The sequence below is a fragment of the Phyllobates terribilis genome, unplaced genomic scaffold (assembly GCF_046119375.1).
Source record: "Phyllobates terribilis strain yellow unplaced genomic scaffold, ASM4611937v1 Scaffold_1__5_contigs__length_1240528914, whole genome shotgun sequence".
Lineage (NCBI taxonomy): Eukaryota > Metazoa > Chordata > Amphibia > Anura > Dendrobatidae > Phyllobates > Phyllobates terribilis.
The window spans coordinates 269,886,720-269,911,397 of record NW_027362761.1 but is presented as its reverse complement, the minus strand read 5'-3'; the positions used below and the strand labels follow the sequence as shown (position 1 = coordinate 269,911,397).

The following is a 24,678-nucleotide window of genomic DNA, read 5'->3' as shown; positions in this document are numbered from 1 at the left end:
CAGAATCTGGGCCTATATTACTCTAGCGTCCATTTTTTCTGCAGATTACTTATATTTCAACATCTTATTGACTTTGCGAAGCCTAAACTAACAACTTGGACTATTGATATATGGAGAATGAGCTGTCTTCATAGATGGTAGGGGGTCCTGGGTTTTTCTCTGGGGCACCCGGAATGCAATAGCTAGTATAACATCTTTGGTAATACTGTTATGTTATTATCTTACAGTATTGATGACTTGTAGCTTTTAAAATAGTTTTTTTTTTTTCCTTCTTTGGTAAAATGAAATTATATTACTGCTAAATATAAGAGCATCTGTTACTGAGAAGGCCTGGACTATCGTCCTGGATCAACAGATGGTGACAGATGCTCTTTAACCCATTATGTTATATGTATTTATTAGACACCTCTATGTTTGTTCTATTATTTTAGGTTGTCCGTCTAGAGAGCAGCTGGTCAGATCGTGTACGTTACATGGTCGTGGTCTACAGTAATGGACGTCAGGACACAGAAGAGAATATTCTACTTGGGGTAGATTTCTCCAGTAAAGAAAGGTAATTGTTTATTATTATTATTGCCCTAGTTATAAATTTGTTAGGAAATGGCTGCACCATATCTCGCTTACAAAAAAAAAAAATGCAAAAAATATTGAAGATCAATCTTAAACTTCCTAAACAGATTAAAAAAAAAAAAAAAAAGAAAAATTTAACAGGGAATCTTCACACCTTTTCATCTTCACATTTGGCCTAGATACCCAAACAATACTGAATACTGATAGTACCAAGACATATACTGTTCATTTACGTACTTTTATGAAATGGCATAACGGAGAAAACTATCTAAAGTCCAATAATACTAACCCTTAAGCATTTGTCATTAAAAGGGTTGTCCACTACTAGGACAACCCCTCCTCGATCTGAATCTGTGTAATCCTGAAATTACATATGACTCTTTATTGGTGTTAACAATCAAGAAAAGAAGCAGGATTGAGGTAATCACAACATTAATAAAAACATATTCCTTTTATTAAATACAATTTAAAAAACATATAAAAAACACAACAGGCACAATCCGATTAGCAGGTAAAGAAAACTTATGCGGTTTGGTTTCCAAACCTTCCCCTCCAAACAAGAAAATCAGGAGTAAGTACAAAGAAAAGTAACAAACAAATGATAAGAAATTAATATCAAGAAAACAATACCATAATAGACCAGTCAATGCCCTGAAAGCGAAGGGTAAACCTAAGTAAATGCTATAGTAACATGATACAACAATGGATCACCAACCAAACACCCCTGAAGCGTTTCGCAACAGCTTTGTCTTTATTGTGTCCTTGTAAGGGTATTTTAACTAGGAATGTTGATTATTCACAGGATAGGTGATAAATAAATGCAAGGACCTTCACCAGTCCCTAAAACAGAGTTCCTTCTCTCCAAGAGTCGGGGGCTCAGGATTCCCATAGGAGTCCCAGCAATCATTTATCACGTCCTTTTTCATTACAGATACTGACATTAACTATTAGCTGGATCTTTCCTTTAGCAGAGTAGGAGTCATTTAAGTTTAGTGTCGAGCAGATGCCGTCATGCTGTTAGAACAGCCACAACCAGCGCAGACAGTTTGCACAAGGAATCAGATTTTTCATCCTTAAAATATAAGCTATATTTCAAGGTAAATCTTCATTTTCAGTTAGACCATGTTCAACTATGATTTTCTGAATCTAACAAATAATTTCATGATGGCAGATGTTCCTCCTGTTTTTTCCTCCTCATAGTAAAAGTTGCACTATTGGCATGGTCCTGCACTTGTGGAGTGACACCACCATACGTTTGGATGGAGATGGGTAAGTGACTGCAGCCAGCACACAATCATTGCATTATATACAGATGTTGGGGATGATAAATGTGTTTGATCCCTCAGACATTCTAGGAATGTGATATGGTCTCTCACAAGACGTGTTTCATCATCTCAAAGTAGTGACTATTAATGGTTTTGTGAGACAAGAAAACCTTTAAAGAAGCACTCCTCCCATGAAAGATTTTATCCTCTTAATATATTGCAATCATCATAGTATACAGCACTGTGTACTTACAATTGCTCATTTTGCTTTTCTACCCAGTTTTTTTTTTTTTTAAATCAGATACATTTTTATTAAACATAAAGCTTGGAACCGATATTACATGACAATACTCGTTTTACAATATTACAGTAAGTCCCCCCCCCTTCCCTTACCCCCCCCCCTCCCCCCCGCCATGGAGACCTTTCCTTCTCTTTTTTATGTTATCCCCCCCCTTCTTTCCGTTCCTTTTCTTCCCTACTTTACTCCTTTTCTTTCCTTCCCCTACTCCCTTTCCTTCTCTTCTTTCCTTCTTCCCTCTCTACTCTGCCATGCAGTTTACCTCGAGTTTTACTCTACAGTAGTATATATAAGTGTACTCTAATTAATCCTATCCAACCATGACTGCCATAATTTATGGAAGTATTCCTGCTTATTCCTCTTGGTGTAAATACTTTTTTCAAGTTGAATTATGTAGTTCATTTGGGCAATGAATTCGTGTCTGGACGGGGGCTCCTCTCTAATCCAATATTTTGCAATCCATTTTCTGGCAATAAACAATAATCTCGCAATTGCTATTTTGGTCATGTTGTCTGTTTTTATTTCCTCAATGTACCCTAATATACATGTCAGTGGGTCCCTAGGGACAATACACCTACAGTACAGACCAAAAGTTTGGACACACCTTCTCATTTAAAGATTTTTCTGTATTTTCATGACTATGAAAATTGTACATTCACACACTGAAGGCATCAAAACTATGAATTAACACATGTGGAATTATATACTTAACAAAAAAGTGTGAAACAACTGAAAATATGTCTTATATTCTAGGTTCTTCAAAGTAGCCACCTTTTGCTTTGATGACTGCTTTGCACACTCTTGGCATTCTCTTGAACTTCAAGAGGTAGTCACCGGAAATGGTTTTCACTTCACAGGTGTGCCCTGTCAGGTTTAGTAAGTGGGATTTCTTGCCTTATAAATGGGGTTGGGATCATCAGTTGTGTTGTGCAGAAGTCAGGTGGATACACAGCTGATAGTCCTACTGAATAGACTGTTAAAATTTGTATTATGGCAAGAAAAAAGCAGCCAAGTAAAGAAAAACGAGTGGCCATCATTACTTTAAGAAATGAAGGTCAGTCAGTGCGAAAAATTGGGCAAACGTTGAAAGTGTCCCCAAGTGCAGTTGCAAAAACCATCAAGCGCTACAAAGAAACTGGCTCACATGCGGACCGCCCCAGGAAAGGAAGACCAAGAGTCACCTCTGCTTCTGAGGATAAGTTTATCCGAGTCACCAGCCTCAGAAATCGCAGGTTAACAGCAGCTCAGATTAGAGACCAAGTCAATGCCACACAGAGTTCTAGCAGCAGACACATCTCTTCAACAACCGTTAAGAGGAGACTTTGTGCAACAGGCCTTCATGGTAAAATAGCTGCTATGAAACCACTGCTAAGGACAGGCAACAAGCAGAAGAGACTTGTTTGGGCCAAAGAACACAAGGAATGGACATTAGACCAGTGGAAATCTGTGCTTTGGTCTGATGAGCCCAAATTTGAGATCTTTGGTTCCAACCACCGTGTCTTTGTGCGACACAGAAAAGGTGAACGGATGGACTCTACATGCCTGGTTCCCACCGTGAAGCATGGAGGAGGAGGTGTGATGGTGTGGGGGTGCTTTGTTGGTGACACTGTTGGGGATTTATTCAAAATTGAAGGCATACTGAACCAGCATGGCTACCACAGCATCTTGCAGCGGCATGCTATTCCATCCGGTTTGCGTTTAGTTGGACCATCATTTATTTTTCAACAGGACAATGACCCCAAACACACCTCCAGGCTGTGTAAGGGCTATTTGACCAAGAAGGAGAGTGATGGGGTGCTACACCAGATGACCTGGCCTCCACAGTCACCAGACCTGAACCCAATCGAGATGGTTTTGGGTGAGCTGGACCGCAGAGTGAAGGCAAAAGGGCCAACAAGTGCTAAGCATCTCTGGGAACTCCTTCAAGATTGTTGGAAGACCATTTCCAGTGACTACCTCTTGAAGCTCATCAAGAGAATGCCAAGAGTGTGCAAAGCAGTCATCAAAGCAAAAGGTGGGTACTTTGAAGAACCTAGAATATAAGACATATTTTCAGTTGTTTCACACTTTTTTGTTAAGTATATAATTCCACATGTGTTAATTCATAGTTTTGATGTCTTCAGTGTGAATGTATAATTTTCATAGTCATGAAAATACAGAAAAATCTTTAAATGAGAAGGTGTGTCCAAACTTTTGGTCTGTACTGTATACACCATTCCAATACGGTTCAACACTACTATCCAAAAGGAGGACAATCTAGGACAATGCCAAAGCATATGCAGTATGTCTGCCTGAGATTGTGAGCACCTTGGGCAGTTGGAGTTAGACTTCAGCCCTGCTTTAAATAACATATCAGGGGTTCTATACACCCTGTGGATCACATACAGCTGTGACATTCTCCCAGGCTCACTCATGGATAACTTGGGTATATATTCTAGAATAGACTCCCACCTATTGTCGTTTATCTCTCCCAAGTCTGTCTCCCACTTCCTTCTAGCTTTGATAGGGTGTCCTCCAAGAAAGGCGTGCAGCAGGTCTCTATACACTTTGGATATTACCCCTTTCGTTCCTCTGTTTTTAAGTATAAAATCTAACATCAGATCTATTTGTATTCCAATAAGCCCTCTTCTGCTTTGGGTCTGAAATGCATGCTGAACCTGTCTATATTGAAAGAGGTTTAGCCTTGGGAATTGAAATTCTTCCTGCAACGTTTCATATGATTTAAGCTTCCCTCTGTAAATCAACTGATAGATCAGGCCAATACCCAGTTCTTTCCACTCACCAAACCCCTTCATATTACTGAACTCCTGAAAATAGATGTTATCCCAGATAGGTGAAAACTTAGTCAAGTGAGTTACCCCCCTAATCTGCTTGATTTTCTGCCACATCTTATGTATTTGATTTAGGGTATGGTAATGCGATCCCCATTTCTTGAAGATTCCCGCCTCCAGTCCCATACTTAATGGCGAAATCTTAATTAAGTGCTCCAAACTGACAGGTACCTGTCCCTTTCCCATAGTCTCCCCCCAGCCCTTGAGGTGTTGGCTTTGTGCAGAAAGAAAGTATAACCAGGGATTAGGGAGCGCTAGGCCTCCCTCCTCTTTTGGTCTCTGCAGTGTTTCCTGTTTAAGTCTGGGACTCTTCTTACCCCATACTAATTCTCCAAATAGTGATTTTATCCTACGGAACCTGCTTATTGGGATCCAGATGGGGGAATTATGCTGCACATATAACAGTTGCGGCATCACAATCATTTTGAGGAGGTTCACTCTGCCCACCACTGATAAATGTAACTTATTCCACGCTGTGATTTTAGTGCACAGTCTTTGTAATAAGGGCATATATTAAGTTCCTCAAATGTCATCAATGGAAGAGCTATATGAATCCCTAAGTACTTAAATTGTTGGACCACCTTTAATTTGGTGAATAGTTCCACCTCCCTGGTACAGTCACCCTTTCCATCTATCGGCAGAACACACGACTTATCCCAGTTAATGAGTAGTCCCGATATCTGTCCAAATCCCTCAATTAGTGTCACTAGATTTCTCAAGGCTTCCCCAGGACTTTCCAAAAATAGTAGAATATCGTCGGCATATAAAGCTATCTTCTCCTGTGTTTTCCCATATACAAACCCCTTCACCTCCTGCGATCTTCTTATTTTGGCAGCTAATTTCTCCACAGCTAGGGCCAATAGCGGGGACAACGGACACCCCTGTCTCGTACCTCTAAACAGAGGGAAGCTTTCCGACAGTTTGTTATTCACTTTAATTCTGGCTGTTGGAGAGGAGTACAGCAGTTTTACCCATGAGGTAAACACTGGTCCGAACCCAAAGCTACTCAGCACCGACCACAGGTAGTTCCATTCCACACTGTCAAAGGCTTTATGTGCATCTAGAGATACCACCACTCTCTTACACGCATTTTCAGCTAGAATTTGCATGTTTAAGTACAGCCTCCTTAAATTGATAGCAGTGGATTTATTTGGCATGAAGCCAGATTGGTCCGAGTCGACTACCTTGTCTATTACCCGGATTAGTCTGTTCGCCAGAGCCTTGGCCAGTATTTTGATACCTGCAGTCAAAAGTGATGTTGGTCTATATGACTCTGGCAGCTGTAGATCTTTATCAGCTATGGGAATGACCACAACAATGGCCTCCCTCATAGATGCGGGTAACACTCCCCTCTCCAACGCTTCATCAAATACCCCTAACAACTTAGTTATAATTTCCTTTATTGAGGTTTTTGTATACTTCAGCTGGGATGCCGTCTGCCCCCGGCGCCCTGTCCCCCGCCATGGATGCCAAAGCTTCTCCCAATTCCTCCGCTGAAAGCGGTTCGTCTAGCTGTTCTCTGTCTTCGTTGCTTAACTTAGGTAGGTGAGACTCCCCTAGGAAAGCATCAATCTCCCCTTCCACCTGCTGCGACTGCGAGGAGTATAACTTCCTGTAAAATCCCCTAAAGATTTCCAAAATTTGCTCCCCCTGAGTAACTACACTGCCATTCTCTTGTTTTAATGCATATACATGTGCCGAGTCCCGCTGCGCAGAAGCCACCACTGAGAGCAGATGTCCTACTTTTTCACCCTCTGCATAGAAAGCTTCTTCTTGAAATGCCCTTAACCTTTCTGCCTTGTGCAAATGTAGTTTTTTTACCTCTTCCTGAGCAGTCTTCATGCGGTTTTGCATGTCCTGTGAATTCTGGTTACTCAGCGCTCCCTCCGCTGCCCTCAATTCTTCCATTACCGCTATATCCTTGTTTCTGGATGTAGTCTTATGCCTTGATATGTCTCTGAACAAAATCCCCCTTAAATATGCCTTCATAGTGTCCCAAACAATGTGTTGCTCTGCACTACCCTCGTTAAGCTGAAAAAATTCAGCGACCTCATCACCAATCTTCCCCATGTCTAGAAGTTGCAGCCAAAAAGGATGAATCTTCCATCCCAACCCCGATTTACTCCCCTGGTCCTCAATTTGTAGTAGCACCACAAGCGGACTGTAGTCCGACACCACTCTTGGTAAATACTCCATCTCCTGTACCAAATTATCCATCCATTAATTTCCCAGGGCTACGTCTATACGGGACAAAGAGCCATATGTGGCTGAATAGCAGTACTTATTCACATTTCGTACCCGCCATAGATCTGTCAAGGCTACTTCCTTTAAATAGTTACCAAATGCTGTCTCATTCCCCTCATTCCTCAACAAGGCATGTCTTCCCTTATCCCAGTGGTCATTGACAATATTGTTTACATCACCCACTATAAGCATAGGAACCCCTACCATCTACCTGATATTTCTAGAATTTCCTGCATCTTTTTCCCCGAGTATGGCGGAGGGATATATACAGACACAATGCATTATAGTCTATTGAAGATCTTACACACTACAAATACATATTGACCATCTTTGTCTATCGACACCTCTACAAACGGTGTGCTTGAGTGTACCAGTATTGACACCCCTCTAGCGTAGGCTGAGATTGTCGAGTGATACACCTTCCTCACTTCCTCACCCATCTCTTCTGTAGCACAGCTATTTTTTCACTAACCAGGTGTGTTTCCTGAAGGCATATCACCGAGGGCCTCTGTTGCATAATATATTGCAGTATTGCTGTTCGTCTCGTGTTGTTAGATAGGCCTCTAACATTCCAGCTCAAAATTTTAACTCTTCCTCCCATCATAGTCAGTGATATCAGTATTTCTCCCCCCCCCCCCAGTACCCTCCCTTCTCTAACACCTACCGCCTCCCTATTCCCCATTTTAAAACTCAATTTAAACTACCCCTCAAACTTCCCCAACCCTTTCCCCACAGGAACTTTATCAACCTTTTGTTTTAATACCTATACCGCACTCTCTATACGAGAAAGGAGAACGCCTTTCCACAATCTAGCAATTATTAGGGTCTGAGATTTCGGACACTTTACTACTCTTCTAGTTAACTCTCCACCTCTTCGTCTCTCCCGCCCACCGATGACAGAATAAAATGCCTGTTGCGCCGCCGAACACAACCATTATAAACATTTTCGTCCCGCAGTACCAAAGGACAATTATCCTATAACCATTCAAATTTTACAATCTTAATAACAATTAACCCTCGAACCAGAGACTTCTTCAACGGGCCCCATCAGCTCTGATACGTTTGCCATTCTGATCCAGCCAAATTGTCGCCTCCTCAGGGGTCTGAAAAAAGTGTACCCCTCTCAGAGCCACCACCCTTAATTTGGCCGGATATAGCATTGAGTAAGCCAAACCCATTCCCCGTAGTCTCCTCTTGACCTCTCTGAATTTCATTCTGCTGAACTTTTGAACTGCCGCTTAATAGTCCGGGTATATAGATATCCGGTTGCCATCAATAGTTAAGTCTACCATGTCTCTGGCCCGTCTAATTAGGAGATCGCAGTCCCAGTAGTTTAGGATTTTTGCCAGAATAGATCTCGGGGCCGATCCTGGGGGTAAGGGTCTTGATAGTACTCGATGAGCCCTCTCCACTGCGAACAATTTTGTAAGGCTGTCTCCTCCCACTTTGGTTTTCAGCCATGATTCGATATAATCTGTGGGGTTGTTCCCTTCTACCTTTTCAGACACTCCAATTATTCTTAGATTGTTCCTACGGGAACGGTTTTCAAGATCGTCTGTTTTAAATTCCAGCTCCGAAATGCGCTGGAAATATTTTTTTCTCCCTTTTTAACAGTTCAGCAATCTGATCTTCAGCACTGCCTACACGCTCCTCCACTGCCTCCGTCCTCTCCTCACCTTTCTACATGGCAGTACGGAAATTAGCCATTTCACCCTTTATGCCATCAACCTGCAGGGTCAGGGCTGTGAGTGCAGATTTGCAAAATGTCACTACTGAGAATACATCCTTCAGTGTTGGTTCATTCACAGCTGCTTCACATGAGTCTACAGGCTGTTCACTGTGTGTAGGGGCTTGTGAGGTTGCTGCAGTGGGGTATATGTCACACTTATCCTGTGAATTATCAGCATGCACGGGGATCTGCTGAGTAATGGGGCTGTACTGTGCCTGGGACTGCTCTCTGTTCAACTCCCCTGTGTCCTCTACACCTCCAGCTTCCTCACCTCCAGCTCCCTGCTGCTGCCTCTCTGCTCCCTCCACTCTGGCAAACTTCTCCAGCCTGGAGATCACCTCCATCTTCCTCCTGTATGCAGCACTTGCCTTGGCCGCCGCCTCCTCCTCTGCTGATCCAGCTCCATCTTGGGTCCAGGTACTCCCCTCTGTCCCCAGCTCTTTTTCTGCCTCCTGTGAGTCATCTGGATCTCGGATGTAGCCTCCTGCGGGTTCCTCAAGCTCACCGCAATCTTGAGAACCAGAGCATCTATCTCAGGCGTTCGGCGGCGCCTCCGTTCAGCCCTGTATTCGGTATGTGCAGCGGGAGAGCTCCAACACACGTCCTCTCACATGCCCTGCTAGGTCACGCCCTCCTTTTCTACCCAGTTAATTGTTCTCTTTTCCATTAGGTCTATGACTTCACGTGATTAGGAACTGACTAGCTGAATTCTTCTAAGCTCTATGTAGAAACAGGAGGTCAAATTTCTCTGCACAAGTCAGGAGTCCCTGCAAAAGTCTCAGGCAGGGGGGAGTAGCGGAGCAGCTGGGTCAGGAGTTGAAAAGGGGAATGAGTCGTGCAGGGACAAGAGACTTCCTATTTCTACATAGAGCAGAGAAAAAGAATAATTAACTGGGTAGAAAGGCAAAATGAGCAATTGTAAGTACACAGAACAATATAATATGATGATTGCAATATATTAAGAGGATAAAAACTGACAGGAGGAGTGCTTCTTTAAATTAGTCATGGCAATATCATTTTTCATGAGAGCCTTTGACAGGCGTTACAGTTAATTCTTAAAAAAAATCCTATACATGTAAAAATTATTAAAAACAAGCGATAAAAAATACAAAAATTACTGTTTTACTTAGCACATGCAGTGTATTTTTAAAAACTGCCTGGTCACAAAGTAAAAAAAATAAGTGGAAATTACGCTACTCATTCATTGCCGCTTTCTCTAGAGTTATAATATTATGTCTTCAAATGGACAAATACAATTTTTATAAAATCAGATGATTTTTTGTATTTGCTTTTAGGGGGTTTAGTGTCAACACTGCTGGAAGAACCCATGTGTTCAAACCAGTGTCGGTCCAGGCAATGTGGTAAGTGACTGTAATATCATTTTCATCACCCTTTACTTTTATTACTAAAGGTCTATCACTAGAGGACTAGTAATCCTGCTGCCATGTAGTCCTCCATATTCATGTGCTCTGCATAACCCCCCCTCCATCACTGATTGGCAGCTTTCTGCCTATGCACAGTGTATACAGAAATCTGCCAATCAGTTGTGTGGTCGGGGTTATACAGAGCTTAGAATTCAGAGAAGTTCTAGCTCTGCAGCAGGTAACAGTGATTTAATCAAAACTGCACCAAGCAGCCCAGTAAGTGATACATCACTGGAATCAGGGTCTCTGCCTCATCATCCAAAGACCTTATTAAAGGAACTCTCTACTTGAATAAAGTACTTTTGGTTATGTTTAAAATAGTAAGCACATGAGGTTAGGGTCCTCTAAACTTCCGTGCCAGTTTGGCAGTTTGTCAACATTATTTTATATATGTTTTATATCTGACCCTGTGCACATGTACCATGGAATTAATGGGCATTAAAAATAAATAATAATTAATATACTTAACCTACTCTGAAAACATAAATGCAGGTATCTTCAGATTGGGGCATCTTTCTTGATAAAAGCGTAAGTTGTAATTTAATTACACTTGGAGAATATTTTTTTTTTTCAAGGGAACGCCGCCATTACCTTCCACAGTGCCCATCACTTTAAAATAGTGTAATACGGTGAACGATTTTTTATTTTTCTGGTCAAAAATTACAGAATCTGATGCAGATGTGAACATAGCCTTATCTAAAAGACCAGAGCAGATACTTTTTTTTGTATAGATTGGTAAACTATTACAATTTGTGGTTTGTGGAACAGAACTGTTTGGTTTGTGTAATGTTTTATACACATAAGAACCAGTACTGTAATGGAGCAGAAGTCTAGCAGACATTGGAGAGGCAGTGATTACACTGATAATTGCTTGGTGTAGACATTAGGTTCACATTTGCCTGGGAAAAGGGGAATGCATGAAAGCAAACAGCGGATACCAGACACTGCTTACAATTGCACCTCTAATGCTGCCATATGGTAAGCTGTAATGCCTTTGTGTGTAATGGTTATTGCCTCCTGTTTCCTCTTGGAATGTGTATCCTTACATGACTCTGCATCTAACAGGTCAGCACTTCAGATCCTCCACAAGGCCTGTGAGGTCGCCCGACGATACAATTACTTTCCTGGGGGACTTGCACTTGTCTGGGCCTCATATTATGAGAGCTGTATTAGCTCTGATCAAAGCTGCATCAATGAGTGGAATACCATGCAGGACCTGGAGTCCACTCGGCCAGATTCTCCCATCCTCTTTATGGAGAAGTGAGTGTATGTTTTAATGGGAAACGAGACGTTACTTTATAGTAAATGTTGGTTTTAGATCACATTTCTAGAATTGCTAGTTTCAGTTGTGCGGTTATGGCTAAGACAGAGGAATTCTTGATCCTTTTGTGGTTCCTTTTTGCTTCAACATCTTGTCTCTGTTGTAGACCTAGTGAAGGAGAAAAGACTGAATGGGTCATAAAAGCAACACTGAGAAGCATCATGATGAGCAAAGACTTGGAGAATGTGACCTGCAAAGAGGTGAGGTTCTTAAAAAAGGCTACCATTTTTAAAGTATGCTTTACAGCCTCCACACGTGTGGTGTGAATTCCTTTCTAATCCTTGTCTTTGGTATTTAGATCCGAAATGAGCTGGAAAAGAAGTTAAGCTGCAATTTGAAGGAGTACAAGGAGTATATAGACAATGAAATGTTACTAATCCTTGGGCAGATGGATAAAGCTTCTCTTATCTTTGATTACCTTTACCTGGTATGAAGAAAAAGTAGTATAAATACATTTTCTAGAAAGATTTGGTTGATCATCATTCACTCCATGTGTGCGCAGTATCTTTGAGTCATTTGGTATTAAGCTACAATTGGCTTACTGAACTCTTGGCCTAAATGTGGCAGGGATTTTCATATACTAACTTTGACCTTGACCAACAGCCCCTAAATAGCAAAAGTTGTCCAAATAATGCATATACAAGGGTCTGTTCCCATCTTTTTAAAGAGTCTTTTTTTTTCTTTTTGCAATAGAAGACTTGATGCCATGTGCCACTGATTATGGTAGTCCAGTGGCTGCAATCCATTGGTTTTTTTTTTCCTCCATAAAAACTGTTAAAAATGCCACATTTGGCAGACTATGTATTTTTTTTACACGAAGTAGTGATCTAAGTGGTGATATGCATATGTTTTATGCATATGGTACATAAGATACCTAGATATTATTATTAGAATGTCACATGCTGTGTGGGTGAGTCTCAAACAAATATATGTTTGAAAGGAAAAGGAGAAAATGGTGAATACATCATTTATTTAATATTTTGGGAAGAGAGATGACATTAATCTGGTTCACTGGGCTTTGTCTTTTAGGGCTCTGAGTGGAATGCATCAAACTTGGAAGAGATGAACAACGCAGGGTGAGTATAACTAAATTCATTAGTTTGGCTGCTTTATACTGGCAGTGAAACAATAAGTACAGGTGATGCTGCTCCTATTCTTTGGTGGCGAATATCTGAGGTACAGCTGCAAATTACTCTTTCCTCAAACACATAGTTTATCACTATCCACAGAGCACCATTGGAGTCGCATGCTACTTTGCATCATCTTGAACGCTTATCACTCATCTATGAGTACAAATGTCAGTATTCCCTGTTCTCGACAGTAAATCAGAGTCCAGTATCGACCATTAATTACGGAGCTCGACAGCTGCTATTGAAGGCACTTCTCACAAGAAAATGAATTAAGAGCTGGATACTTTATCGTTGTTCAGGTCTTGCATAAGATAGAAAAAAAACTACAAGAGGTAAAAATGAACAAACTCCCTGCTGTAAAAAATAAAAAGCAAACGTGCATTTAAATAACATAGGGTTCTTAGTAACACTGTTTTTGATCAATAATAGTGTAAAAGCTATCCCACCACGGCACGGTGACCCCATTCTTATTGTGTAAGATAGGGCTTCATAATCTAGAGCAATGGTCCCCACCCTTTCTGACCTTGAGAGCCACATTCAGCTTTGAGAGAGTCGCAAACCACATTTAGGTCTAAGAGAGAGTTGTGAACGTTTTTACTGGTATAATGATAGCCAAAGCTTTTCCACAGAAATCAATCACACCGCAGCAGTATACCAAGATCCAGTGGTTCCCACAATACCTCTATTCAGTATTCTCACATCAATCACTCCCATCACACTGTTGTATCCAGTTTCAAGCACCTCCATCATCCAGTCTCCAGTTTACCATGCTTAAATTATCTCCAAACCCCCAAGGCCAGAATATGCACAGTCAGATTTGCTCTTCTGTGCAGGCTACTAACAAAATTCATCTTCTGGAGACCTGCTCTTCATATTTGTTTGCTAGACCTGGTGCTAATGCACCAAGCTGGCAGACAGCCATGGGCCACACATCATGGGCCCGCTAGGGACCCTTGATCTAGAGGGTGGCTCAATAAAAAGTGCCTGTTCACACAAGCGTTCATGAACGAGAGGTGTCTTTTACCAATACCTTAAACTCTGTTCTAACGTGCATGTATGCACTTGTTTTATTGCAATAATGGTATGATTTATTACGACCAGTGATGGATATCCAAGATGTAATGCAGACGATGCTCACTATATAATGCACATAACGTGTGAATGCCCAGCATTGGAATGGGATAATTGACATAATACGTACAATTTATAATATAACTCTGCAGGCTGATCCTAAGATCTGTGGATTTGGGTTGTTGGAGAATGAATTGGGAAAACGACCCAATCCAAATATATGTATTTCAAGGATTTTATATCTGGGCAGACGCCTCTCACCCAGCACTGACGAGGGGCAGTACCCCGAAACACAGTGTCTGCAAATTGAGATTCTGCTTCTGGATTATATCCTAAGTCATGTGACAAGGCTCGTTAAAGGGCCGATATTGATTTTTAAGATTGCTACTTCCTATAGGTGGCACTAGAGTTCTAGTCCTCTTCCTCTCTGAAGAGACAATTTGCATATTTCCCAGAGGAGCATTTCGGCTTAAAAGTCTTTTCCCCTTCACATGCTTAACATGTCAACCTCTGGCCAGAAAATGTATAACTGCTCATTAGATCCAGGATTCTCCTCCTACAATAATGGAATTCCAAAATAAAATTATTACAATAATTAGACTTGATAAGGGAATATATAGAAAATGGAAAATTCTGCCTTTATAGGAGAAAGTATGGAGACCAAGGCTGGACACTCCGGGACTACCATTTGCGCTGTTAATTAGGGAAAAAATAGTGTATTTAGTAATATAAATATATATTTGATATGGGCTATGGAATGTTATTTGAAAAACTGAAGCTCTAAATTAAATATGTAGTCCTATACTATAATTGGAGAGATATTTGAGAAATACTACTGAATGGTTTGATGGATTTGTAGGTTGTTATCCAGGAGATTCTTGGAATAGACTCAATATCATTTTGCTCTGAGAAAAAGAAGTGGGTTAGGGAGAGTGGGGTATAAATCTTACTATTTCTCTTCTGTATATTTATATATGATTTGTCTAAGTTTTGTTTAAGAAAAAATGAAAAATGTTCAAGTGGCTAATAAAAAAAATAAATATCTGATTTAAGAAAAATAATAGTATGATTTGTATATCGGCTCTGTTAGCATAAAAATTTGAATATTTCTGAATATATAAGTACACACATGAGTATAAGTGCCTGATTTACTGTATTACAGTAGCTTGTAGCTTATATATCAATACGACATCATTTATTTTACTGAGGATGCAATGATAATTTTTTTTTGTCATTCCAGAGTTGGCTACATACTGAATGTGACCAGGGAAATAGACAACTTTTTTCCGGGCCTTTTTGCTTATCATAATATCCGAGTATATGATGAAGAGTCCACGGACTTATTGTCACACTGGAATGATGCCTATAACTTTATTAACAAAGCAAAGTTAGTATTGGTTTACACTTGTATAGTCATGCAAACACAGTGGAGAAGATATAATAAGCTAAATATGTGGTGGGCCACTGGGGAGGCGTCAGATGTTGCAGAAGGGCCAGCTGGGGTGTGTAGCCTCACTGGCAGCAGATAATGATGCCACGGTAGCTGAAGTGGGTCGCTGGACCCCTCAACACTTCCCTTGTGTCCACAACAATTTCAAAAGTGGGAGGTGGCACTTGTGGATGGTATAGGACCCCCCGGGGGCACTCCTATAGCGGTGGTGTCTGGGTGCAGGTTTTGGGGTGCCTGTGATGTTTGTGCAATCTCAAGCAGCCAGACACACAGGTGAACTTGTAATCATAACGATTTTACTGACGGAGGTAACGGGGTACAGTCTCTCTTACAGACAAAGTTCACAGTATATTGTGCATATGAAAGAAATGGTTTTCTCCTCATGAGACAAGCATTGTCAGGGCGGCTGGAGAAGAGTCCTCTTCACTTGCTAGTAGAGGAAATGCTATGCGCAGTCCAGGAAATATTGCACTGATGGAGGGACCTTCACAGATTGGCTCTCTGTGGAAACACACTAAAGTGTGGATGTACTCAAAGTTTTTATCCCTCTCGCAGTGGGTAGGTTTAAGCAAAGTCAGTGGCGTGGCAGCCACGTGGATCTGGTCCTGGCTAGAAGCGATCAGGATAACCAGAGAGCGGGAGAGTCCATGTACAGCTTTCTCTCTCCTGACTGGAAGACATTTCACTCTTTTTGTGAAGGAGATTATGTGAGGAAAAATGTCCCCTCAGCATAGACTGGCATTGAAAAACTCTTCTCTGAGAGAATAATGTCTCTCCTCAATCTTCCTGAGGCAGCAGGAGCCGCCCACAACTGATTTGTACCAGCCTATGGCCGCCTGTTGTGTGGAGAATAATTGTTACTTCATATACACACATTGGCCAGCAGATGGCAGGAAAGTACAATTTACAATGCAATGTATTATATCCCCTAACTCAGTACACACAATGGAATAAATCTACTGCCACACTACAACTGTCTCGTTTAGCAGTAGTAGAACGGGTACCGGGATACCACATATATTCCAGAATACTGGCTCAATTTACATCAAGAAATCGGGATACATGTGGCAGATTTCTTACGGATTTCAAACGCTTTTTACACTAGACTAAGCAGCGCCTATTGACTGTGGCTTAAATATAGGAAAGGATTCAAAATTGTACCAATATTTTAGCACAGATTATTGGCATAAAATGACATAAGGAAAAGTGTCCTGCAAGATTCACCATATTTATCATACAGCATGAACCACTATGAAAAATTTGGCACATCTGCCTGACTGGTCATGTTTTAAAGGAACATGTCCTGTTGAAAATGGTATCTGATCTACAGGTAGGATATTACAGAGGAGGAAGAGCTGATCAGATTGATATACGTTTTTGTGGGAAAAGTTTAAAACTTGCATTTTATTCATTGAAATCCCTGGTGTTATATGCATGAGTCCAGTGGGTGGTCCTATTCAGTGATTGACAGTCTTCCCTGTATAATTATTCATGCAGAACTAGCAGTCACTTGTAGGACCGCCCAATGGGCTCTTACATGTATACAAACACCAGGGTTTTCAATGAATCAAGTACAAGTTATGCTGATTTTTTTTCAAAGAAACCTATATATGATTCTGATTCTGCTTTTCATATCTTTCTCTATACTTTGCTGTCCACAGATCGGACTGCATTTTCAACATGACAGGTTCCCTTTAAACTGTCACAGTGTAAGACAATAATAATAATAATCTTTTTATTTGTATAGCGCCAACATATTCTGCAGCTCTTTACTATTCAGACAATTTCCAGACATTATCAGCACTGTCCCCATTGGGGTTCACAATCTACATTCCCTATTAGTATGTCTTTGGAGTGTGGGAGGAAATCGGAGAACCTGGAGGAAACGCACGCAAACACGGGGAGAACATACAAACTCCTTGCTGATGTTGTCCTTGGTGGAATTTGAACCCAGGACCCCAGCGCTTCAAGGCTGCAGTGCTAACAACTGAGCCACCATGCTGCCCAATCTGATGAAATGGCAGCTGGGAGGCCCCACAGAATCTCGCTGTTGCCATCACTTGTGATGAATCCACACCCCGCCATGACTTGATGTCACAATTACGTCAGACGGAGCACGTGGTACAAATCTGTCTTCTGCACCTACGTGATGTTCTGCACCTCCTCGAGGACGCGTAAGGTCAGATTGGTACAGTTCTACACAGACACCCCCTGTCCACACGGGTACAGGAAGGCACCAGGGAGTTAGAAGAGGAGGCCCACTTAGTCACTGATGACTAAGCACACACCCCCTGAGAGGCTCTTTCATTAGCTCCAGTGAAGCAGAACCTAGTCGGCCGGAAAGAGCTGCCACCAGTTTCTATTTGATATAGCGGACTAGAAACCAACCCGATAGCGTGTTCGTTGGACCGAACAACAGGCGTAAGGTTCGTGGATCGAGATAAAAGAACAGCCCAAGGTTAAATTATATTTAATCGCCTTAGGGGCACACAAAACAATACGCTATATACATAAGGGTTATACATACACAGTGGTCAGAGTTAAAAACACGAAAGTATGGGTACAAAAGGTATAAAGCAGTTATTACGAGTCAATTACCGGTTAGATGGACGATCTGGCTTTCGGGGGAAAGGCTGCCACATGGGAGGTTTGTGGTCCTTCTCTTTGTTGTTGCAGGACTTTTCCCACACAACTTGACGTCACGACCCCACCATAAATAATAAATCTGCACCAATGAGCTTGTCCATAGCATAGGTGGTAAGTGTTTGCTTGTTGGCGGTTCCTCCACGGAGATCCCCACTGATCACTAGCATGAGTGTCCTGAGCCCAGTTGCTACTAGCTGTTGTGGAGATTAACTAGAGCAGTATGGCCACACAAGTGAACGATCAGAGCTCTTCTCCTCCAGGAAACCCGGAAAGGGCAGTTATAAAGTCTGTAAACCAAAGTGTTACATAACCTGGAGAATTACATATTGTTGCTTATGATATGTTGTTGGAACATTACATTAGCATTATGACTTTTAATTTTGTTATTTTGCCAACAGAAAAAATCACTCCAAGTGTCTGGTGCATTGCAAAATGGGAGTCAGTCGCTCCGCTTCCACAGTAATTGCTTACGCAATGAAGGAGTATGGCTGGTCCATGGAGAAAGCATATAACTTTGTGAAACAGAAACGCAGTGTAGCAAGACCAAATGCAGGTTTCATGCGTCAACTCTTAGAGTATGAAGGAATCCTTGATGCCAGGTGAATTGAACTCCTCTTTTGTGTAGCAAAGTGTGTATAATGCATTTTGACTGTGAGCTTTTAATATACACACATTATACTGATTAATAAATGTTTAACTGGGAGGGATCGAACTGCCAGGACTCCCTCTGAAATCTGAGGTGCCATGTTCCTGTATGAATGGAAATGTAGTGCGCATACGGGACTACAGCGCAAGTTACTTGTATGGGTCTGTGGGACTGGATAGAGTGGTGGGCACGCATGCATACTTCCCATTCATATACACTGCGGACATGTTCTTGTGATTGCAGCAGTCCTGGTCATCAGATTCCACTGATCAGCTGTTTTCAGCTCCGGATAAGGCCAAAGGTGAACAGGGCTGAACAGCGGAGCTCTAATCACTATGTAGTGCCCGTTGCCAAGAACTGCAGCTCAGCTCCTATTAATTTCAACAAGAGCTGAGCTGAAGCACCTAAGAATGGCATTACACAGTGAACATTGGGCTCTGTTAAGTCTTGTTTACTTTAACCCAAGTGTTGGCCACTCACCAATCTGTTATTAATCACCTATCCTGAAAATATCATCAATATCATGAGCCTACACATCCCATTTTAAGTATGCTTACTGGTACTTGGCCAGCCTATGTCAAAAGACCCCAAGGTACCCCTTGGATATATTCAGCGTCTGTGCCGGGAGCTTTCCAAAGGCAAACATGGAACATAATTGACCCATGGGTTGTGGACAGAACTAAGATTGCTGTAAAAAAAAAACAGCACCTTCTTACTTACAGAGGTTTGAAGAGGAGATGTAGTAGAAAATCAGAATGCCGTAATGGTTTACCTTAGGTTTGATCATAAAAAAAACACTTTCAGAGCTAAATTTAAATTTCAAATTTCTGTATGTAATTTGCATATAAAAGAAGCCTTCAATCAGCAATAGGGGCTGGAGCTCGTGAATATCAAGAACCACATAGCTGTAGTATATCATTGAGAGGACTAGCAGAGCTGCAGCAGATAAAACTGATTTAGCAAAACTACAGCCAGAAGCCCAGTAAATAGTACAGTTCTGGAATCAAAACATATGCTTCTACTATAAATTTATATACATATACAGGACACACCTTCTCATTTAAAGATTTTTCTGTATTTTCATGACTATGAAAATTGTACATTCACTCTGAAGGCATCAAAACTATGAATTAACACATGTGGAATTATATACTTGACAAAAAAGTGTGAAACAACTGAAAATATGTCTTATATTATAGGTTCTTCTAAGTAGCCACCTTTTGCTTTGATGACTGCTTTGCACACTCTTGGCATTCTCTTGATGAGCTTCAAGAGGTAGTCACCGGAAATGGTTTTCACTTCACAGGTGTGCCCTGTCAGGTTTAATAAGTGGGATTTCTTGCCTTATAAATGGGGTTGGGACCATCAGTTGTGTTGTGCAGAAGTTTGGTGGATACACAGCTGATAGTCCTACTGAATAGACTGTTAGCTGCTTTTTTCTTGCCATAATACAAAGTAAAGAAAAACGAGTGGCCATCATTACTTTAAGAAATGAAGGTCAGTCAGTTCTAGCAGCAGACACATCTCTTCAACAACTGTTAAGAGGAGACTTTGTGCAGCAGGCCTTCATGGTAAAATAGCTGCTAGGAAACCACTGCTAAGGACAAGCAACAAGCAGAAGAGACTTGTTTGGGCTAAAGAACACAAGGAATGGGCAGTAGACCAGTGGAAATCTGTGTTTTGGTCTGATGAGTCCAAATTTGAGATCTTTGGTTCCAACCACCGTGTCTTTGTGCGACGCAGAAAAGGTGAACGGATGGACTCTACATGCCTGGTTCCCACCGTGAAGCATGGAGGAGGAGGTGTGATGGTGTGGGGGTGCTTTGCTGGTGACACTGTTGGGGATTTATTCAAAATTGAAGGCACACTGAACCAGCATGGCAACCACAGCATCTTGTAGCGGCATGCTATTCCATCCGGTTTGCGTTTAGTTGGACCATCATTTATTTTTCAAAATGACAATGAACCCAAGCACACCTCCAGGCTGTGTAAGGGCTATTTGACCAAGAAGGAGAGTGATGGGGTGCTACGCCAGATGACTTGGCCTCTACAGTCACCAGACCTGAACCCAATCGAGATGGTTTGGGGTGAGCTGGACCGCAGACTGAAGGCAAAACGGCCAACAAGTGCTAAGTATCTCTGGGAACACCTTCAAGATTTTTGGAAGACCTTTACCAGTGACTACCTCTTGAAGCTCATCAAGAGAATGCCAAGAGTGTGCAAAGCAGTCATCAAAGCAAAAGGTGGCTACTTTGAAGAACCTAGAATATAAGACATATTTTCAGTTGTTTCACACTTTTTTGTTAAGTATATAATTCCACATGTGCTAATTCATAGTTTTGATGCCTTCAGTGTGAATGTACAATTTTCATAGTCTTGAAAATACAGAAAAATCTTTAAATGAGAAGGTGTGTCCAAACTTTTGGTCTGTACTGTGTGTATATATATATATATATATATATATATATATATATATATATATATATATATATATATATATGTATGTATATGTATATGTGTGTGTGTGTGTGTATGTGTATGTATGTATAATATATATATATATATATATATATATATAATATATAAATCCAGATAAATTACCATAATATTTTGTTACTATTTTTAATATTAGTAAACAGCGACACAATAAACTCTGGAAGAAGCACGTAGAACAAGTTGAATTTGAGTCCATGTTTCCATCTGCCTATCAGCCACCTAATCTGGAATCTGACCTTCAATACAGAATAAATGAGGAAGATGATCAGGTTTTGCCTGAAAGTGGATGTTTGGGGAATCTCCCAGAGCCTCATGGCTTTATTGCGCCAACTATGCTGCTGGAAGTCCAAGATCTCGAGCGAGATGCCTTAATAGTAGACCCTCCTTTTCCGGAATCATTCTGCACAGTAGAAACCAAAGACAAAACTTGTAACCAGGCGGGGAGAGATTTAGATCTCCGAATGCGCGAAGTAAGAAAAAAGTTGGACTTTGAAAACACTTTAAATCCAAAGTACCTTGAAGATGACCTGAGTCCTGAAGAAACTGAGAGGCAGAAGCTATCTGCACACATGATGTATTACAAAGAAGATCTGTGTGCTGGCATGGAATTTTCCAACAATATCAGCAGTAAGAGAAGCTGTCCAAAAGACAGCGAGGTAAGGAACCCTTACATTTTTATTTGCAATATTTGCTGGGACAAGAGATTTTCCTTTACAATATTCATATGCTGTAACTCTTAAGGTGAAGTATACATTTACAAAGTAAGCAAGTAACATGGATGCAGCTGTGTAATTAAGCATAAATCAACAGCCTCAAATTTGGTCCCAAAGAGCTTCTCTTGTGGGCTAAATTGATAATAACCCATTTAGAGCACTTCTTGTAGAGAGCACTTTTAAGTAGTTATCTCATTATCAAGGACAGGATTATAATAAAAGGTAGCTCCTATATATTTAGATATCACCATTTACAATAATTGATGGTCACAGCTTACCTCCTCCTCCTCCCTGCACAATGACACTTTCAGAGATCACAGATCATGCCTAGAAAACTCCCCCGTAGTGTCAATGGACTTCTCCTGCCCATTGCTTCTTTAGTCAGTGTAGCTGCTGTAAAGTATATTACTGAATTCCGCTAACAGCTGCCCGGGCAAGACGGCTACCCCCATAATAATGGAAAGAAAATAAAATAAGAAAAATCAACCACTACAAAATAAATTGAAATTACATTATGATTTTAATGAGCCAAAAAATATAATCGATACCCTCCTGTGATTAACCTACATATCCTTCAAAGTAGAAAATGCCATGGTAAAATTGTATATTATGAGTAATGTATTGATCATTTCTTCTAACAACATGCATATTGATTTTTTTTTATTTATATGACTCTCCATTTCACTCTTCTACCTAGAATTGTGACTTACATAAAGTTCTTTGATTTTGTAGGAAGATGCCATATTTGGAATCCTCAGCAAGGTCAAACCACCGTATCCATCTTGTACGGACTGTATGTATTCGGAGTCGCAGGAAGAATGCCAGGATTTGGATACAACTGGCATACCTGAAGCACCCACTGTTTGCACTCAGCCAGCACTATTACAACACATGACTTCAGCGGTTTTGGACAGGATGCATGGACACAAACTGGTTAAATCAACACCATTGCAAACCGATTACAGAGATTCAGTAACCCTTCATGAAACTAGTGGTCAAGAATTCTGTGAAGACTCAAAAAGAGATCTCAAACAGGCTAAAGATCTGAAATATTTATTTTTCAGCAAGGACTTGGAAAAACCTGTTATGCATAGCTACTTGATGCAACACCAAGAATCTATTATTCAGCTTCAGAAAGCTGGTTTGGTCAGAAAGCATACCAAAGAACTGGAACGTCTTAAGAGTGAAAGCTCTTCTGCACTTAGAGAGAGTCCTTTAGAAAAGACAGAGAGCCCTAAACCTGAAGATGCACCGCAACTCTCTGTTCAGTCTATAAAAGATCAGACAGATAGTGATGCATCGGATAGCATGTTTCAGAAGACATCTACTCCATCCTCCTGCAAAACTGATATGATAAGTAGCTATACAAAAGACTTCCTGAAGACAATCTGCTACACTCCAACATCGTCTTCAATGAGTTCTAATCTCACCCGCAGTTCGAGCAGTGACAGCATCCACAGTGTTCGTGGCAAGCCGGGCCTCGTCAAACAGCGAACGCAAGAAATCGAAACTCGCATGCGCCTAGCTGGTCTTACTCTTTCTTCACCTCTTAAGAGATCCCACTCACTAGCCAAACTGGGAAGTCTCAATTTTTCCACTGATGATTTATCATGTGACCCTGATAGTTTCCAAAGCTCTGAGTGCAAGAGCCCAAGACTAAGAGGCAATCTTGTCTGTACGGACTCTCCTTCGTCATCATCAACACTGGAAACTCCATCCGGTCTCATTGAGTCTAATAATTCATCACTGACCGAGACTGAAATGAGATGACTTTTTATCAAATGTTACTTTTATTGTATGTCCGATGTAAATGTAATGGGCAGATTTCTTTGAGACCAATATTATTTTGCTTTTATACCCATTGCAGATTTACTTGATTAACTGTGCACATAATATTATTGCATTCTTTACTAATGTTTTTTTTTTCCTTATTTTTTGTATCGTGGATTGATTTCTATTTTTATTGTTATTGCCAATTAAGGTACTGTTTTTGTATTTGTTACTTTTGGACTGGGTACCACAATATTGTTACAATTTGTAGACAAAGAATGACTAATATATGTATAAATATATGCTGCACTTCACATTTACGGAATGCTACCTCCATTTACTTTAGTAAGGCTTTATCAAGGTACAATGATATGATATACAGTGCTGTACAATTAAAGAGAATCTGTTGCCAGATTACACCCTGGCTTTTTTTTGTGTAGTATGTTACATTATGCTTGTTATGTAATCTATTGCAGCCCAATGGATAATGATGACCTTTTATTAGGAATTAATCCAACATGATAAGTTTAAAAAAAGGAGGGAGAAATGTGACAGACACCCCACCTATCCAGGACACAGATAAACAGGAAAAAGTAAAATAAGACGCAGACCTACTAGAACATACAGGACTCAAGACTACATATCATACTCAGGCCATTGAGTAGTTTAAACAAGGGCACAACAGAGACCATCAATAATATCCCATAGCGGGTAATGCACCGTATATATCAGTAATAAATATGGGCAGCGAGGAGTCACATAATCAATTGACAGTGAAAATCTTAACAACCTGGAGGAGGTGAGGAAGGGGTACCCCAATGCACGTTTTGCGTTGGCTTCTTCCGGGGGTATGAAAGGGGGGGGGGGGGGAGAGTCTCATCTGGAGAGCATTAAATACAATACTACACTCCCTAATGCATCATTAGAAGGAATTTTTATGTATATACAGTACTATGTGAAAGTTTTAGGCTGGTGTGGAAAAAATGCTGCAAAGTTACAGTACTTTGATAAAAAATAGAGCAAAAGAGAAATCTAAATCAAATGCATATTTGGTGTGACCTCCCTTTGCCTTCA

The 24,678-nt window shown here is 40.8% G+C and overlaps 1 protein-coding gene across 1 annotated transcript in view; it reads left to right on the top strand.

Moving 5' to 3' along the window:
* Positions 1-24,340, top strand: part of SSH1 (slingshot protein phosphatase 1) — a 58,390-nt gene extending 34,050 nt beyond the window's left edge. The window contains 12 exon segments of the mRNA XM_073672413.1: positions 432-553; positions 1,771-1,839; positions 10,233-10,298; positions 11,427-11,621; positions 11,789-11,882; positions 11,981-12,109; positions 12,712-12,758; positions 15,124-15,270; positions 18,378-18,578; positions 21,258-21,777; positions 22,567-23,601; positions 23,603-24,340. Coding sequence (XP_073528514.1) covers positions 432-553; positions 1,771-1,839; positions 10,233-10,298; positions 11,427-11,621; positions 11,789-11,882; positions 11,981-12,109; positions 12,712-12,758; positions 15,124-15,270; positions 18,378-18,578; positions 21,258-21,777; positions 22,567-23,601; positions 23,603-23,644 — 2,667 coding nt within the window. The 3' untranslated portion in view covers positions 23,645-24,340.
* Positions 24,341-24,678: the final 338 nt, after the last annotated feature.